The 16957-nt window shown below is 34.3% G+C and overlaps 4 protein-coding genes across 5 annotated transcripts in view; 2 read left to right on the top strand and 2 right to left on the bottom strand.

Moving 5' to 3' along the window:
- Positions 1–848: 848 nt before the first annotated feature.
- LOC106128467 (uncharacterized) lies at positions 849–7122 on the bottom strand. Of its 2 annotated transcripts, XM_013326875.1 has the most exons (14): positions 7009–7122; positions 6722–6855; positions 6505–6643; positions 6163–6307; positions 5629–5792; positions 5091–5232; positions 4573–4702; positions 4080–4209; positions 3628–3822; positions 2943–3087; positions 2586–2720; positions 2288–2372; positions 1407–1618; positions 849–1111 (listed from the first exon to the last, which is right to left on the bottom strand). In XM_013326875.1, the coding sequence occupies exons 2-14, from the start codon at positions 6826–6828 to the stop codon at positions 873–875; spliced, it is 1968 nt and encodes a 655-aa protein (XP_013182329.1). In that variant the 5' UTR covers positions 6829–6855; positions 7009–7122; the 3' UTR covers positions 849–872. The 2 variants fall into 2 exon arrangements, with proteins under 2 accessions (XP_013182329.1, XP_013182321.1); XM_013326867.1 differs by lacking the exon at positions 7009–7122 and having other exon boundaries at positions 6722–6919.
- A 72-nt stretch (positions 7123–7194) lies between these two features.
- On the top strand, positions 7195–8838 carry Dysb (dystrobrevin binding protein dysbindin). The gene is made up of 3 exons (XM_013326888.1): positions 7195–7816; positions 7890–8054; positions 8621–8838. Exons 1-3 carry the CDS (start codon positions 7312–7314, stop codon positions 8704–8706), a joined length of 756 nt encoding a protein of 251 aa, XP_013182342.1. The 5' UTR covers positions 7195–7311; the 3' UTR covers positions 8707–8838.
- Positions 8839–8875: 37 nt separating this feature from the next.
- On the bottom strand, positions 8876–12913 carry LOC106128457 (uncharacterized). Its single transcript, XM_013326857.1, has 7 exons — positions 12591–12913; positions 12186–12282; positions 11996–12113; positions 11712–11814; positions 11281–11378; positions 10726–10984; positions 8876–10603 (listed from the first exon to the last, which is right to left on the bottom strand). Exons 1-7 carry the CDS (start codon positions 12696–12698, stop codon positions 9275–9277), a joined length of 2112 nt encoding a protein of 703 aa, XP_013182311.1. The 5' UTR covers positions 12699–12913; the 3' UTR covers positions 8876–9274.
- A 701-nt stretch (positions 12914–13614) lies between these two features.
- The window catches only part of LOC106113485 (uncharacterized), a 43803-nt gene continuing 40460 nt past the window's right edge, over positions 13615–16957 (top strand). Inside the window, exon 1 of the mRNA XM_013306286.1 lies at positions 13615–14167. The gene's annotated coding sequence lies outside the window, so the exon portion shown is untranslated. The remainder of the gene's footprint in view (positions 14168–16957) is intronic.

Genomic DNA, 16957 nt, shown 5'->3' with positions numbered 1-16957 from the left:
TGTGTGAAAATAAATTTTAATTTTTGTAAAAAAAATCTTCACCCACGCCATCCTTCACCTTTACACTTCATGTTTAGATAAGGGATTTCCCAATTCGACCAATTCTTACACAATATTTTGTAAAAAAAAAAAGTTTTTTCTACCGGGGATTTATTGTTTACACTAAATAGATTTTTTGTCTGCTACTGGTGTTTAATTATTATTAATTATAAAATTATTATTAACGAACAACTATACTACGAAATAAACTTTTGAGAATTATTTGGCAGTTTTAAGTGGATGTTTTGTTTTTCACCGATAGATGGCGTTCAAACTTTGTTTAAAAAGGTAGATTGCGATGTAGAGATTCATGTCTAATGAAAGACCTTTGTCGTTTGGCAATGCTCCGTTATCGCTTCTCGGCCTTTTGGCTAAGATCAAAGTGTAGTATCTGTTCTTTTCAGCTTAATATCTGAAAGTTCCCGCATCGCGGGACCAGTATATTAAACTGATTTTTGTAAAACGACGGGATGTTCGGGGCTCGCTCCACTCCCGTCACGGGTCGGCCCGGCATTGCAGTGCCGCCGGGATCGGCCCACATAATAAACTCAACATACCAACTTCACCTTGGTAAAAACTTATAGTTTAAGATCCATAAAACTGGATTTCCATAGTCAACAATAGTCGTGAAATCAGTTCTCTATATGGCCTCTTTACCGCCAGATTGATTTTCTCAGGCTCATCATTTTTTCCCAATAGCGCGAGGCTAGAGCTTTTATCCTCGATTTCGGCTTCATCACCACTTAAGTTTGAATGATAGTAGGTTATTTGGACATAAAGTTTCTTAGGGGAAAATAATTAGTCTAGTATTGTAAACGCTTAATATATAATATCTAAACACTTAAGCTAAGAGTTTCTAAATAAGTAGTTTCATATTCTCTATATGTCTTTCCATCAACAGTTCTGTTACTAGAGATATATTTTTTAAGGTCATTATCGCTCCAGAATTTTAAATTGTCCATTCCTATATCCAGGATTTTAATACTCTGCTGTAATGTCAATTGGTTGCGCGCCATTTGCTTTTTCATTTTGTCAACCCTTTGTGCTTCTTCTTCGGTTATTGATTTTATATCTGTAAAAAAGATTTTTTTTATTTAAAATTACATCAGTTTAATTTATTATTTATATTACTAAATATAAATTAATTGTATGGGAATTCAATAAAAAAATAGCAACATGCTTTTATTACATTAACAAACAATTGCAAATTACTTTTGCTTTTTAGGTTTCCCTTACCTCGAAAAGAAAAACAAACGGAACCCTTATATAATCATGCTGTCCGTCTGTTTGTCTGTCAAGGGTCTTTTTTTTAATATATTTTAGTGGTCAAAAACAAACTGGATTGCCACAATTAAAGAAAAACTTACCTATAGAAACATCTTTTACCCTAACACCATTATTTTGTCTAAGGAAAGCTTCAAGTGTACACTTGGTGTCAATTTCTTCAAGTAACTGACGCAAAGTGTTCAGACCTGTGGATGGAGGCAGAAGGGAACATGACATGTCTTCTGATAACCATTGTGATTGTAGTTGACTGATCAATGCTTGTATAGTCTCAAATATCCAGATTTTCTCACCGCTGAAAAATATATAACTATAACTAGCTGTCGCCCGCAACTCCGTCCGCGCTGTATTGAAATAAACTTAATAAGTAGTCTATGTGTTCTTCCAGATGTTCTAGATCTATGCCAAATTTCAGCGAGATCCATGCAGCCGTTCTGGAGATAACTTCTAATCATAACATCCATTAATACATGCAAACATTCCCAGTATATCTCAAGAACAGTTCAACAGATCTTGATGTAGTTTGGTATAGATGTAGAATATAGTCTGAAAGAATACATAGGCTACTTATTAAATTATATTTAACAAAAGGATTGTAATAATCTTAATAATATTATAAATGCGAAAGTTTAGATGGATGTTTGTTTGAAGGTGTAGCATTCGTTGAGCTATATTTGTCTCGTTCACGTACCGACACGTGTTGCCGGCTCAAAGGTCTGACGTCCCCTCTCTCCGGCATGTACTTATGACGTGTACGCTCGAGACAAACAACACTACGTTTATGCATACACTACAGAAGGTATTTCTAGAACGGCTCGACGGATCTTGATGATATTTGGCATAGATGTAGTACATAGTCTGGAGGAACACGTAGGCTACTAATAAAGATTTTTTTTAATACCGCGCGGGACGAAGTCGTGTGTAACAGCTAGTATCTAATAAAGTTGTGTTTGTTATAATTTACCTTTCTAAAACAAGTTTCCTGTTCAGTTCCAATTTAAACTTATTCAAATAAATTTTTAATTCATCAACATATCTTGGATCGTTACCTGTATAGAAAAAGATTTAAATAGTTTAGGATAGTATTTAGATGGTTCATAATATTGTTATAGATGAATCACGATATATTTTTTAAATAAAAAAAATAGAGTAGACTTCTTACATATTCATTTTGTACATTTACAAGGTAAAATCAGAAATTTTATAAATAAAGATTTTAGATGGACATTTCTGTTAAAATATCTAACTAGAAAGATACATACCCACATCACTGAATGAGGTTTCCGATAAGTCCATATCTAGGCTCAGATCTTGTTTTAATCTGCGCCTCTCCCGTCTTTCTTCATAAAATTGACGAAGAGTTGATATTTGCTCCTTTGGGAAATCCAGTTGTATTCCTATATAAAAAATATAATCACAAAATTAAAAAAAAAATCATCTGAGCATTTTTGCATAATAGATTTGAGGTGAAGTAAAGGTTTTGGGGTCAATTTTCAAGTAATTTTTATAAAAAAAACTTTTTTTTCTATTGTATCGTCCCTACTTTAGAACTTTAGAAGATTAATTAAGAAAATTCTTAGTTTCCCTACAAATTCCTATTTCTATGTATTGTTTCTTACCTTTGTTGATATAATTTTCATGTGCGGGCAAATCTTTTCTCAGATTATTGAACACAGTGAGCAGGCATTCTTTAGCGTTGTGTATCTTACGCTCCATCATAGACAGGGAACCGATCAGCCACATTAATTCATCCCTTTTTGTCTCCTGGAAGTATGAAAGGTTACTTTTTGTGTAAGTTAGAGGAACATTTTATTAATTATGTCAGGTTCCCAGATAGAGTAGGTTTAAAACATTAAATATATTTAGGAATTGCAAGCATAACTCAATCTTACGTAAGATTTTTTAAGGTGAAAATAATTTTTATCAACTAAATTTTCGTGGTACGTTTTTACATGTATAAAGTAAATTTAACTTTCTGTTTGTCCTCTTGAAGAATTTCATGAGAACATGATGGAAAGGACCAGAATTATGTCACCTTGCATATATAAGAAATACAATAAAGGCCTACTAGAGGCCATATCATCAAATAAGTCGGGGTTCATCAATTGAGCTAAGCTATAATCAGTAGGCCGAGGGCGCCAGAAACACCCCCTAAGACAACCTATCTTCGGTAGATTTTCCTCGACACCGAAGAGGGTGGCGCTAAAATCTCGCCCAGGGCGCCGGAAACGCTAAAACTTTGGCTATTTATGCTTAAAATCAATGGAGGGCGAAATATACAATTTAATGTGTTAGATTACTTACAATAGATTTATCAATAACAGCTATTTGTTGTATTGGTTTTTGTGAGGCAATTATTTCATCATCATTTGTATGGAATATTCCACTTTTTGTTTTTAAATCTTGTAATAGCACTTTTAATGCATTCACTTTGGCTTCAGATTGTTCTTTCTCACATTTCAATACCAACAGTTCACAATTCTCACCGGAGAGACAGTCCTGCAAATTTTTATGTATTAATACTAGCTGTCGCCCGCGACTCCGTCCGCGCGGACTTTAAAATAAAACACAATTAGTAGCCTACGTGTTCTATATGATCATAGTGTTGTACAACATGTATGGTTTCTGACACCAAAAATGTCTGTATAAAAATATCATCATCCCTGTCATTATTATTTTTGACAAAATAGAGACAACATATGTGTTAACTGGAGAAGTTAGTCTCAGAAACACACAGTAAATAAAGTAATACATACATTTAATTGTGATACTGCATTAGTTAATCTAGATTGTATATGTTCGAAGTGCAACCTGTTCTTCATAACTTCTAGTGCGAGTGTGCAGTGCAGGCTGGCCGTGTGTGTTATCACTGACTGGGGGGTGACACTGTAATGATAAATTCATTTATATTTACAAACTAGCTGTCGCCCGCGACTCAGTATGCGCGGAATTAAAAAAAATAATTAGTAGCCTATATATTCTTTCAGATAATGTTTTATATTCCTGCCAAATTTTATCGAGATCCATTCAGCCGTTCTGGAGATACCTTGAAACATCCATCCATCTAAACATTCGCATTTGTGAATCTGTCTGCAAGCCACGTTTGACAAGACTTTTACTAGAAGGTAGGATGCATGCATTCTTATTATAGGCTGACTACAAATATCACTCGATATGTATACAAAATTATATGCAACTAACTTCTTTGCGCATATAGAATGTAACAAAAAAGCCAACTGAAGAAATTACCGTATATCACGTTCACAAGACATAGTTTCGATCTTTGCAGCGGCTATAGCATTAGCCAGCGTCGTACGACGCTCGCGCAGCTGAGCCCACACCTCCGCGCCACAGTACATTAAAGATGACACCTCCTCTTCTGAAAATATTACACTCTAGTTGGAATAGATCCTATTTAACAATGTAATATTTCCCTTTCCCTTCCCAACTTTTTCTTATAGGAAAAAAAAGAAGGGGGTGCATAGGAAGAGGAAATCTTCTGTTCTGTGCATCATCTTCTCCGTTGATTAAAGGTAACCAATTCATCTGCAATTGTCAATGGGAAGCAGTCGATTTGCCACCTTATAATATAAATAGCTGTCGCCCGCGACTCCGTCCACGCGGAATGAAAAAAATCTTATTTAGTAGCTTATTTGTTCCTCCAGACTATGCTATACATCTATGCCAAATTTCAGCCAATCCATGCAGCCGTTCTGAAGATACTTTGAAAAATTCGCCTTTATAATATTAGTGGAATAAAAACTGACCATTATCATTACATTCACTCTGAGTAGACACAACTGAGGAGCAGGCGGCAGGGTTGGCTATAGAGGCGAGGGAGAGAGAAGCCGCATTCGATGCCTGGGACCCGCGCCGGTGTAATACTGCTAGACATTTGTCCACCTTAGTCTGGAAACATGTTAGTTAATTTTAAAAACAATAAAATTGAACACCAATACCCTAAAGTTCAATATACAATCATGTGAGTGGGTAAGATTCCCACCATTTAATTATCATGAACCATATTCAAACATAGGCCAATCTTAGTTGGAATGTTTACTAAATATTAGTAAATTTGATGTATGCTATAATTTAAGATAAAAAATCTATATTTATTCTTCCCTGAATAGGATGAAGATAATTTAAAATAACAACTCAAGTATAATAACTCCACAAATAGCGCATATTTTGCGTAATTTAAATCAAATGATACCTCAATCTTGTATGGTTTTTATATGGCTGTAAGATTGACAGATAAATGTATTTTGGACATTATAAAATGGTGTATAAAAGTACATAACGAACCTGAATATCACCATCATCTTTAACATGACATAAAGAATTTGCAATTGTTGCTGTCTCCTCAAAGTTATCCTTCTTAGATTTCAAATCCTCAATAACATGTTGGAGAAGCCAAACTCTACGCTGGAGATCTTGTATCTTTTGAAATGATATGTTACGTTGGGACACTGAAAATAAACAATATTTTAAAGTAATTTAGGTGAAAAAACATTAAATATCATTTTTATTGTAATTTTTTACCATCTTACTAATATGATAAATGCCAATGTTTATGGATGAATGGATGGAAGTTTGATAGATGGTATCTGCTGAGGCTCAATGGATCTTGATGAAATTTGACACAGATGTAAAACCGAGGCTACTATGTAAGTTTTTTGTAGTCATGCAGACAGAATTGTAAGCAAAAGCATGTATATTATATAGGTCCTTTAAAGAAACATGCTGCAACAGGGATGCCAACAAAATGTGTTTCAATTGAATATTAGTATTAAACATTTTAATGTCTTAATAATACTTGATCTATGGAAATTATCATACATCTTGTTTCAATTTTATCCATCAATTGTTGTAACATGTGCTGTGATTGTTTCAATCTGATTTCAGCATCGCACACATTGTTCTGTAAAGCATTGTGCTGCCGCCAAACTGATAGTTGCTCCGGTACAACTACTTTTGTATTTTGCTGGAAATTATATGATTTTTTATTTATAATATCTTAATAATATAAACTGAGTTATTATTCTAATTGAAAAATTGCTCAGATACTGGAAAATACTGTTTTAAATTGACACTACAGAGGATAGAAAAAGCATTAAAACTCCCACATACAAAATCATCTTAAGTGTCATTTTTAATATTAAATATACATTTTATACTAACCTGATTAAATGCGTTGCTTTTTTTACATATATTTATATCATTGTAGAACACCTGTAATCTCTTTTCTTTTATTGTTTTCTTAGGATAAACATGTTCCATTAAACTCCGCCATACCATGTAATATTGCCCTCTGCATATCCTGAAATCCATTTTTTTGTAACTTTTATTTCTATGTTCCAAAACAGAATATAATAGGAAAATATAAGTATGTACTTACAAAGTTATCTTTTCTGCACTAAGATACTCTGTTGGACAACCCATGGCCAACATCCATTCGGTAAATTTACGAGGTACCTCATCGCTACACAGTTTCTCTTCACTCATATTATATCTTCCAGTATACAAAAGAGTCTTAAAACACAAAATATTCTAGTTAAAGAAAAGTTATGATAAATAATTGCAATGAACTGAAATTCAGTTTCAAATACCATAGACAAATCAACCGACAAACAAATTCCAAAGACAACCAAATATTGCAATTTTAATCTACTTTTTGAAACCTACCTAATTTATTTGTTGCATTGCTACAATCTGTTCTAGTTGCAAAAATAATTCATAAGCTGGTTGGTAGATTCTGTGAAACAACTAATGATATTTTTTTCCAATTCTTTTTAACTTTAGTAGCAATACTGACCCGATTTTATAGAATCAATTCACAACATGACAACAAAAACATCGTGACCTGTGACATGACAGTGACAATGTCATATGATATTTCTCCAATCGATGTCGATGTAAATTAATTTACAAACAGAAACTCTCACTGTAGAAAATGTCCAATTGAAAAGTTATTTTTCAAACTTAACAATGTTAGGAAATCTGAAAGATTTTATCTCTGTTGTACAAGATGGTTTAAGTTCGCATAACAATTTACGTCAAACTTTACAAGAAGTTCATAAAGTGACCAATATTTTTAAAGATAAACAAAAAGTTGCAAACGAAAGCAAAGTTAATTACAGTGCTGGAGGGGAAATACTGGAAAAGTATCAAAATGATTGGGTAGACATCCATGCGAACGCGGAGAAAAATGCAAAAGCGGCGGATGAAGTTGATAAACTTATCAAAGAACTACATGGCATAACCAATACACGAGTAAAAAGTTATAAAGATTTTTCTCAAGCTTTATCACAATTACCAGCAGTAACAGCTTCTGTAGCACAATGTGCAGACGGCTTACGAAACCTAAAAATACTATTACATGATGTTGAAGAACAAATGGTAGAGTTTGAAGATATGATTGAAAGAAGAAAAATGGAGAAATGGAAATTAGACCATCATTACCAACTAACTCTTTATAAAGAGAAAAAAATGAGTATGACATTTGTTTTTTGTGAGGTACATTACTTTTTACCTAATTCCTATATTATTTATTTAATACTTTTCAGCTGAGTTAGAAGAAATTCGGTCAAAGTTAGCCAAAGAGAACTCTGAACAAAATATGGAAAGGGAAAGAAAGCGGCTAGCTGAACTACAAGCTAAGAGAGAAAATAGTTCAATTGCATTCCAGAAAGATATTGCTATATACCTCTCCAGTGGCAGTGTGCCTCATAGTAAGTTTGATAAACCTATTTCCTTGAATATCCATATCTTGCTAATATTATAAATGACCAAATACTCACATTAATGTTTGTTACCACATTAGAGTTTACTCTAGAATGAATATATCTAATTGGAACACATTCTAGACTATGATCTGTATTTGTCCAAAATTTGGTTCTAAATTCTAATGCTGTTATGTAGTCTACTAAATAAGATATTTTTCAATAATAATAATAAGATATAGTCTCATCCAACAGTTAATCTTCCTGATATAAATACAAATGTTTGAATGGATGGCTGTTTGTTTGAAGATATCACTAGAATGGCTACATGGATCTCTCTGAATTTGGCATAGATGTAGAACATAGCAATAAACAGGCTGCTAATTATTTATTTTTTAATTAAGCGTGGATGAGTTGCAGGCAACAGCTAGTACTATTAAATGTTTTGTTTCTTAAAGAATGCTTCTCTGAAGACTTTTTGTAGGATGGTGGAATAATTCAGAAAAGTAATAAATTATATGTAATGTTGCCATGCTACAAAATATATAACTTGTATTATTTCATCTATATTTCAGAGTTGCCATCTTCTCCAAATATTACCCTTGAACAAATCCAGCTTGAAGATGACAAAACAGATTTAGAAAAGTTTTTGGACAGTTGACTTAATTTTGTAATTTTTAATGTATGGTGATATGGCAGAGCTTTTGTAGTATATAAGGATTAATAAATATAATTTTATATTCCAAAGTTAAGAAAGTTATTGTTTTAGATGATGTTATATATATTTTTTTGTTGTTTATAAAACTAGAATTGAAATAATAACCTGTGTGTAATATTCCATATAAAAATTTATTTTGGTTAACACCTAAGGAATTTTAACTTCATACATCTCTTTGTATGAATTGCAATCCTTTATCTTAATCATATGTTAATAAATGCAAAAATACAAAACTGTATATACAAATTATTTATGACTAGTAAAACGACCACATTGCTCAAACAACCTCATCGGGTTTAATTACAGCCTTGGGCTCGCCTCGACACAGTTCGATACACATTTGCTTTCGTTTGGATCTCACAAAACTCGACGCAACAAAATCATATCAAAAATTACAAAGGCGGAAGACGCTTACGAAATCTAAAGCACAGTTTCCTCACATAATTCTATTATAAATAGTAGACTATGATTTCATATTGTCATCAAACATTCAAGACGTATTTTATTTAATCTAGGCTTTCCTCATAATAGGATTCAAATCTCCTCCACCATGGGCGGACATTTTAACTTTACCGGTAACACGGTTCTTAATACACGGGCCAGCATCTTTGATAGAACCATTTGCTTCTTCCATATCCTCATCGGAAGAAAAATCTGACGCGCAGACAGTTAAATGTCTTTTCTTCGGTGGCATTACGTGTAACGTCCATCTCAATGGACCCTTGTGACTCCCCTTATGGCTAGGCTTAGCTTCATAATCTGTATCGGACGCGGCCCGCTGCCAATCTCCTTTAAAACTCCGCGAATTCTTATTGGATCTGTAGCTTTCCTTTTTTTCCCCCCTCGGGGGGTTGTGGAAGTTTTTTAAATTGATAGAAGTGTTGGTATGACTTTTGGTGTTAAGATCGGGAAAATTTTGTGAGTAAATGACAACACTATCAACGGAAGCGTCTTTATGAAATTTTGACATTTGCTTTCTAGATTTTTGAGTTGTCTCTGGTATCGTAGGATTGCTAGGGGTGCGTTTTTCTGTTGAATTACCACTACTGCAGCTTGTATTACTATTGCTCGTGCTGTATTGTTCGACCGCTTGCTTTTCCAATTCTCGAAATTTCGTGTCTATGCTCTCATCAGACGCTTTGTACTGTTCCAAAGCTTCCTTTTCGAGTTCCTCAAATTTAACTTCAACGTTAGGTGGTCGTATTCTTGTCGGTAGAACAACTTTAGGATTCAACTTGATAAGTCCCGGCGTAACCAATTTTTGTGATAATCTGACGCAACCAGACGGTGTTATAGTGATTGGGGACGGTGCGCTCATGCTCAACACAGTGCTATATAGGCGTTTTTTCCTCAACCCACTGTCTAAAGCGGCCGCACTTGTAGACGGAGTTTGACCATCGTTAACAATTTTTTCTTTAGCTTTAACATTTTCCAGTTTTTCTACAGCATTGTCTGTAGTCGACGGCGATTCTTTAACTTGTTGCCTCGGGGATGTTTTTTCATTTGAATCTTTAGTTTCCTCTTTTTCCGCGTTATCAGAATTTATTTTAACTGTTTTTGAATTGCTATTGGTTGTATCTGGAACGTTGAGACTTTGAGGTAGTTGTAAGCGATTTTCTACTCTCGACGGATGATCCCTAGGCCACCAGATTCCGTACCGTCGGTCAGGACAACGTAATGGTCTTTGTCCAGTTGGAACGTACCGGCTTACATTTGTACCTCGATACATCGGGCAGCGAGCTGCATTTGCTCGCATGATAGCTTGAACGCTGGCTGATAGTCTTCCCAAAGCTCGTTGACATTCTGTCATGTGAGGAGGTCTCGGCGTGTCAAACTGAAACTAACAGATTGATAGATAATTACACATATTAACTAAACTCAAATAAAAAATATACGATACAAAAACTTATTTGTGATTGTAATTCAGTTTGCAACGATTGATAAAAATGAGTATACTCTTACTTTGCAAGCCGGATCACAGCAGAGCTGAGCCGGTGCGTCAAGGCAGTAGGAGGGGGGCGCAGGGGAGAAGCCGGCCAGGCGGCGTGGCTGCCTGCGCCGCGCTCGCATCTTGCGGGAGGGTGGTGGCGGACTGGGGGCGCGGGGCGGCTGCCGGCCGAGCCCCGTCGTGTCCCAGAGGGCGCGCACACTACGAATACGAGCCTCTAATGTTGCCTCTTCACCCGCGGCTGCTGCCGCCCCACTGGAGCCCCAGCGCTCGCTAGCTGCCGATCGGTGCCCGTTAATTTTTACGTATCTTTTCAAAAAAACTATTTAATTAAAAAAATCATCTTCTTTCAACATCTAGAATTAAGAACTGTTAAACGTAAAAGTATTATCACAAATCTTAACACTTAGCTTACAATGTAGTTTTTTCTCAGTTTAGTGTTGTTTTTATAATTACATTGACCGAGATATTAATTCCTAATATAATTAACATCGATTGAAAAGTAACGAGGCTACATTTCAGAATATAAAATGAAATATAAACGCTATCAGAATTTAAGCAGAACGCACAAATCGTCCTCAATGGGCATCCTGTACTGTCTTCGGCGTCGGGGCAGCATAATACGATCAGCGGGATCGTCCATTAGTTTCCGGAACCAATATTCTACCTGATTATATAAATAAAATTGTTTTAATAATGTGGAAGTAGATAAAGGTATAAGAAGGATGTGAAATAAAATAAACCTATATAAAAACAAGATTCTGCCCCATCTTTTTGCGCACGGAAATTATTTACCATAGACAAAACATTACTGTAAATACAGTGTTGTTGTATTAAAGTACCAGTGTAAGTATAGTAGGGTAATATCAAGTATACGAAACATTTTCTTTACATTTAAAACATAAAAGTTTAATTAATATAAACATGAACAAAATTGGAATATACAAATAGTCGTGTGATGATTTTGATAAAAAAAGAATTGGAACAAGAATTTAATCACCTCTGGTAACATCCAGCATTCTGTTAAATCAGAATTTTCACATCCTTGACCGCTGTAACCGCGTCCAGATATTTTGTCATTTGTGAACTTGTAACAATTTTCTCTAAAAACAAAAATTCGTGTCACGGCCAATCACAAACTAGTGGTACGCTTGTTAGTTTCCGCTGACAAATCACCTATACAAAAAATTTAGTTTTTCCGAAGAGAATGATTTCTCTGATGGTATGAAATCTTCATTTTGTATACGTATTTCGGAAGTAATAAAATGAAATAAATGTATTAACCTGACTTCATCGTAATAGAAGTTTCCATAATATTGGGCCAACCTTGACTCTGGTATTACATCTTTAACGCTTCTTCGGGAACTGTTTCCCTTTTCAGGACTCGGAGTGGTATGTGACTCTAAAATGATTTTAATAATAAATTAATTTCGTACGTTGTCATAGAAAACATTGATTTAATGTCAAGTCTGACCTGTAAGTTCGCATTGATTATGTGGTAAAACCTGTGAAGACTCTACCGCTGTGTCTTGAAGAACTTGTGAAACGCGACAATGTTGTGCCCAAAGGCGCTGTAATAATTTATCATTATTTTCAACTGGATCAGACACCTATCTTGATTCTGCCATATTGGCGCATAATAAATGTTCATGGTTATCACATTAACCAATCAGTCTTGCTGGTATACAAAAATTGTCCAGGACATCCCTAGCGACAGCGCAAATAACAAATTTATCTTGTTCAAGTTTAATTTCTTTGTTCTCGTTTAAGATAAAAAGTAATAATGTGATATTAACTAAAACCTTCTCTAAAATACGCCACGGTAAGTAAAAATATATTAAGGTTCCATTTAAAAGCTTTGGTTTGAAATAATGCTGACCTGGTTTGCTATGATAAAGTCATCGGGGGGCTCCGTGGCCCATGTGAGATCCGCACAAAGGGCGATATGTGCCCAAGCAGATGAGTAGCGATCCACTTCGAAGTTCATTCAATGTGACATCTCACTCATACAATTAATTATCTTTAGAATAAGAAACGAACTAATATAATAGTCACTAAATTTTAAGAGAAAAACTAACGGTAAAATTGTAAATATAAATAACGACAATTTGAAAGACATTAGTGGTTAAATCTACAATAACAAAATTTTCCTCTTTTTTGATAGGTACATGATGTACATTTTTTTCTTAAAATTTAAATCTCTTTTCGAATTTCATGCCAACTGAACAAAATAAATGTCATCACGATGGTCCGGATTCAGACTACAGAACTACTTCATTTTAAGTTAGAAATTAAAAGAAGAGATTTACCAGTATATTTCAGTTCAAATTTTAGACAAGTTTGAATGACATCTTTTAAATTACGAAACCTCCACTTCAGCATATCAGTCACATTACTCTTATTAGTTTTAATTATACTTCCTAGAGATAAAAGTTTTGATATGGAAAGTATATTTTTCTTCCCAAAGCGCTAAGTAATTTCCATCGGCAGGTAACAATGATTATAAAATACTAACATATTTTATAAATCATTTTTTTAAAATAATAATTTGGACATGAAGCATAGTTGATTTTAAGTTTGTTACTTTGATACTTCCGGTTTCTTTTCCTCAAACCTACTAAATTCTACCAAAATTTGGACTCAATATAAATGGTTTTAACCCGTTAAGTCTTTCTTTCGCGCATTTCCAAAATATTATGTTATTTCCATTACGAAATCTGTTATTTTATAATTAAAGTGTTGTAAATTTCACCAAGCTATTGACTTTTAGTAACGGTTAGTTTTACTTTAGTAGTAAGAATTGAATTTATAAACTGGTCACACCGTTTAAAATTAACCTCGATTGCGATTGGGCGGCAATTCGCAAATGTCAAAAGTTACGACTTACTTCACAGTGGTTGAAATTCAGATAGCGTTTCGCTCAGCGCAGCGCACGCACCATTTATATAGGAATCAAAACGGCAGTCGCGTTTAGCAGTTATTTGCGCAGGTGGTGCTCTTCTGCACTTCTTTCTTGTTATGATACGCATGCGCGATAGTGGCATATTTGTGAAATATACATTGACAGTTGTAATGATTTCATTTAACAATTAAAAAAAAATATTCCGAACTTATAAAACAACTTGAGCTTTTTTAAAGAAAAAAGTGTTTTAAGTGAAGACTATGAAAATTTTTCTGAAATGTGGGAATAAAATAAATAAAAAATCGATCTAAAACGACATAATATCCTTCGCTTTCTTTTAACGATATCTTTTTGTTGTTAATTTTGCAACAAGTGTAAGCAGCGTAACTGTTGGTGTGTTGGGAACTGGTTTTGTGGTGACCGTTTGGTTTTTTGTGCTGTATTTATATATTTGTTTGTGTGGTATAGTTGATTTCGCAAGTGACTGTGCACGATGAGTCTGTGGTGCTCTGCTGGGGTGCTGGACTCTGCAAGTGACAACATTTCAACTCATGGTAAGGTATTTACAGCTATGTTTTAGAAATAAGCAAAACAAGTTGGTACGATTAAGATCTGTCTATTGTCCTATGAAAACCTATTCGTTGTATTCCTTTTACCCAAAAAATATGAAAAATGGTGCTACATCTAAGAGATCTCTGGTTAAAATTTCGCAGAAAAACATTGTATACAAAATTAAAATGCATTAATTACTTAGTAAATGATTAGAAAGCTAACATTATAACAACTAATTAGGTGATATTAATGGGTTCCTTAACAAAGAATGATTAACTAATTAACTCATCTCTTAATTGTATAGAAGTACTTATTAAGGTGCATTTTTTTTGCTATTTGCTATAAAATTTTTACTCTAAATTAAGTCCTTTAATATTTCTTTATTATGAATAAAGATATACTTGTTAAATATTTAAATGTATGTTAAATGCTTTTATGTTAGTAAAAAGTAGGTTTATATGGAATTGAAATAATAATGTTAAGGTGAACCTTTGAGGTTTAACTAATAGCATGACTTAGGAACCTTTTTCACATTGTCTAATAGGAAAAAAGTCTCTGGTATACATTATATTTTCTTTCCTATCTTCTCTAACATATTTGGTGCAACTAAAATTTTCATGTATTCAATCATTACACAATTTTCCAAGGCTTGACGGTTTAATGTGAACAAGTCATTTCTTTGGCACTGAACATGTTATAATTATTGCAAACCATTTCACAGCGAAGGCTGAAATTTTTTTTCTCTTTTAAAATGGCATCACCTAAATGCCAATTCTTTTGGTAACACAAATCATACTTGCTTATGGCCGGTTTTGGCTGTTCTTGTATCTTCTTATTTAGCCACAGATGTAATTCACCTTCATAATACTATTTTTAACATTTCATCAAAAAAGTTTGTGTTAACTCTCTATGGTTAACCTATTGAATATTCATAAATTATCTTCCTGCTCTTTCTATACAACAGATTGATGTTTCATAAGGCTCTATAAGTAATTATTATCAACCTGCCCCTATAAATCATCCCTACAGAGGGTCGGCACAGTATGTACTACTCCATACTTAACTGATATAACACGGCTAAACACTCACGTATATGCGTCCGGTGGCGGCACCGACTAGTTTCGAGCCCATCGGGGGCCCTTCATCAGGATGAGTGGCACTGGTATTATTTCGCGGACGCGGCCCGTCGCTCACTCACAGAGTGCCACTCATCCTGATGAAGGGCCCCCGATGGGCTCGAAACTAGTCGGTGCCGCCACCGGACGCATATAAGTGAGTGTTTAGCCGTGTTATATCAGTTTAGTATAATGTCTCACGAAAGTTTGAATAATTTAATACTCCATACTTCTTTATCTGCCGTCATATCTGAATCTACCTCCTTACTCATATCTTCTTTAACACAATCCATCCATACTTTCTTTGGTTTCCTCTACATTTGTAGCAATTAGTAACATTATGTAATTAACCCCTTTTTACTAAAACCCTTTTTGACTCAGTCTATACATATTTGGTCTTGTTCTACCTCTACTGATACACTTATTAAAGTGATGTATAAAATGTGTGATAAATGGGATAGGCAACAATATTGGAAGCTCGAAAAGTCCAATATTTGTTAGAATACAAGATTGTTAAGTAAGAATTTTCGACCTTTATAATGCATCTAGACCCAAATACAATAAGATTTTCGTTATTAGCATCCAAAAAAAAAAATAATAAAAACTTAAATATTGATTACCATAGGAAAGTTCTAGGACTTAAGCATCGAGATTATTTAGCATTGCTCTACTAAAAGTCCCGAAACAATATTAATAAACCACCCAAGTGCAGGCCTTGACCTGAATTTCATACAGCGCCTTCGTGCGGTAGGTATACGGCGAAGAATTCGCGCAGATACCCACAGATTTTCTTTTGTTTTATAAAGTTGGGAACTAGAAACAGCTGGGTAATTTAACAAAGTACGGGTTGGTTTTCACTGCTAAATCATTAATTTAGAAAAATAATGTTTTCGTCAGATTCATTCTATTAAAAAAATTACGATAAAGTTCGAAGTCGGGCCGAAAATACGACTCATGCACAACATACACAAATACGATTAAGTCAAAATTATTGTATACCTACCTCGTTGTTTGCAGGGAAATCAGTCGGATTTTTTGGTCTTTTAAATTGCTATGTTCTATACATAACCAAAATAGGAAATTGCAATGTAAAATATATCTGCACAATGCTATGACGTAATTTGTACCCGTAGTTTCAGCCCGGCCGACCTTGGCCCACTTGGATGCCCCAGTCAACATCCTTCGCGACGGGAACGGGAATGTATGAAATACTTTTATAATATCTGCAAGAAAATCCTATGAGATTCATTCATACGATGCTATTGATATTGCCTATAGGTAGAGAATATTGTCTTTGGTTTTTTGTTACTAAGAGACGATATTACTTATTGCCGAAATATCTACATTAAAAAGAAAACATGTATCTGAATGAATGTGTAGTACACATTCGGTTATGTTGAATAATGTATATAAAAACATACAGACGAATCGAGAACCTCCTTCTGTTGAAGACGGTTAAAAAGGATGAATGGGTGAAGTGTAAATCTTAAGAACAAAGTCATTGAACATGCGCATATTAGTGCGTAGAATAACGGGATATTTCCTAGTACTTTTATTATAAGGAATGTGCGTAAAGTCAACACTGGCGTTAGGGTAGACCAACGTTGGACGACCGCCCAGGGACCTAGGCAGAAAGGGGCACCACAGATCTACGAATTACGTTGCCTTTTTTTTTTT

The sequence above is a fragment of the Papilio xuthus genome, unplaced genomic scaffold, assembly GCF_000836235.2.
Source record: "Papilio xuthus unplaced genomic scaffold, Pxut_1.1 DF829758.1, whole genome shotgun sequence".
Taxonomy (NCBI): Eukaryota; Metazoa; Arthropoda; class Insecta; order Lepidoptera; family Papilionidae; genus Papilio; species Papilio xuthus.
The sequence above is the reverse complement of the archived record's forward strand: the minus strand, read 5'-3'. Positions and strand labels throughout refer to the sequence as shown.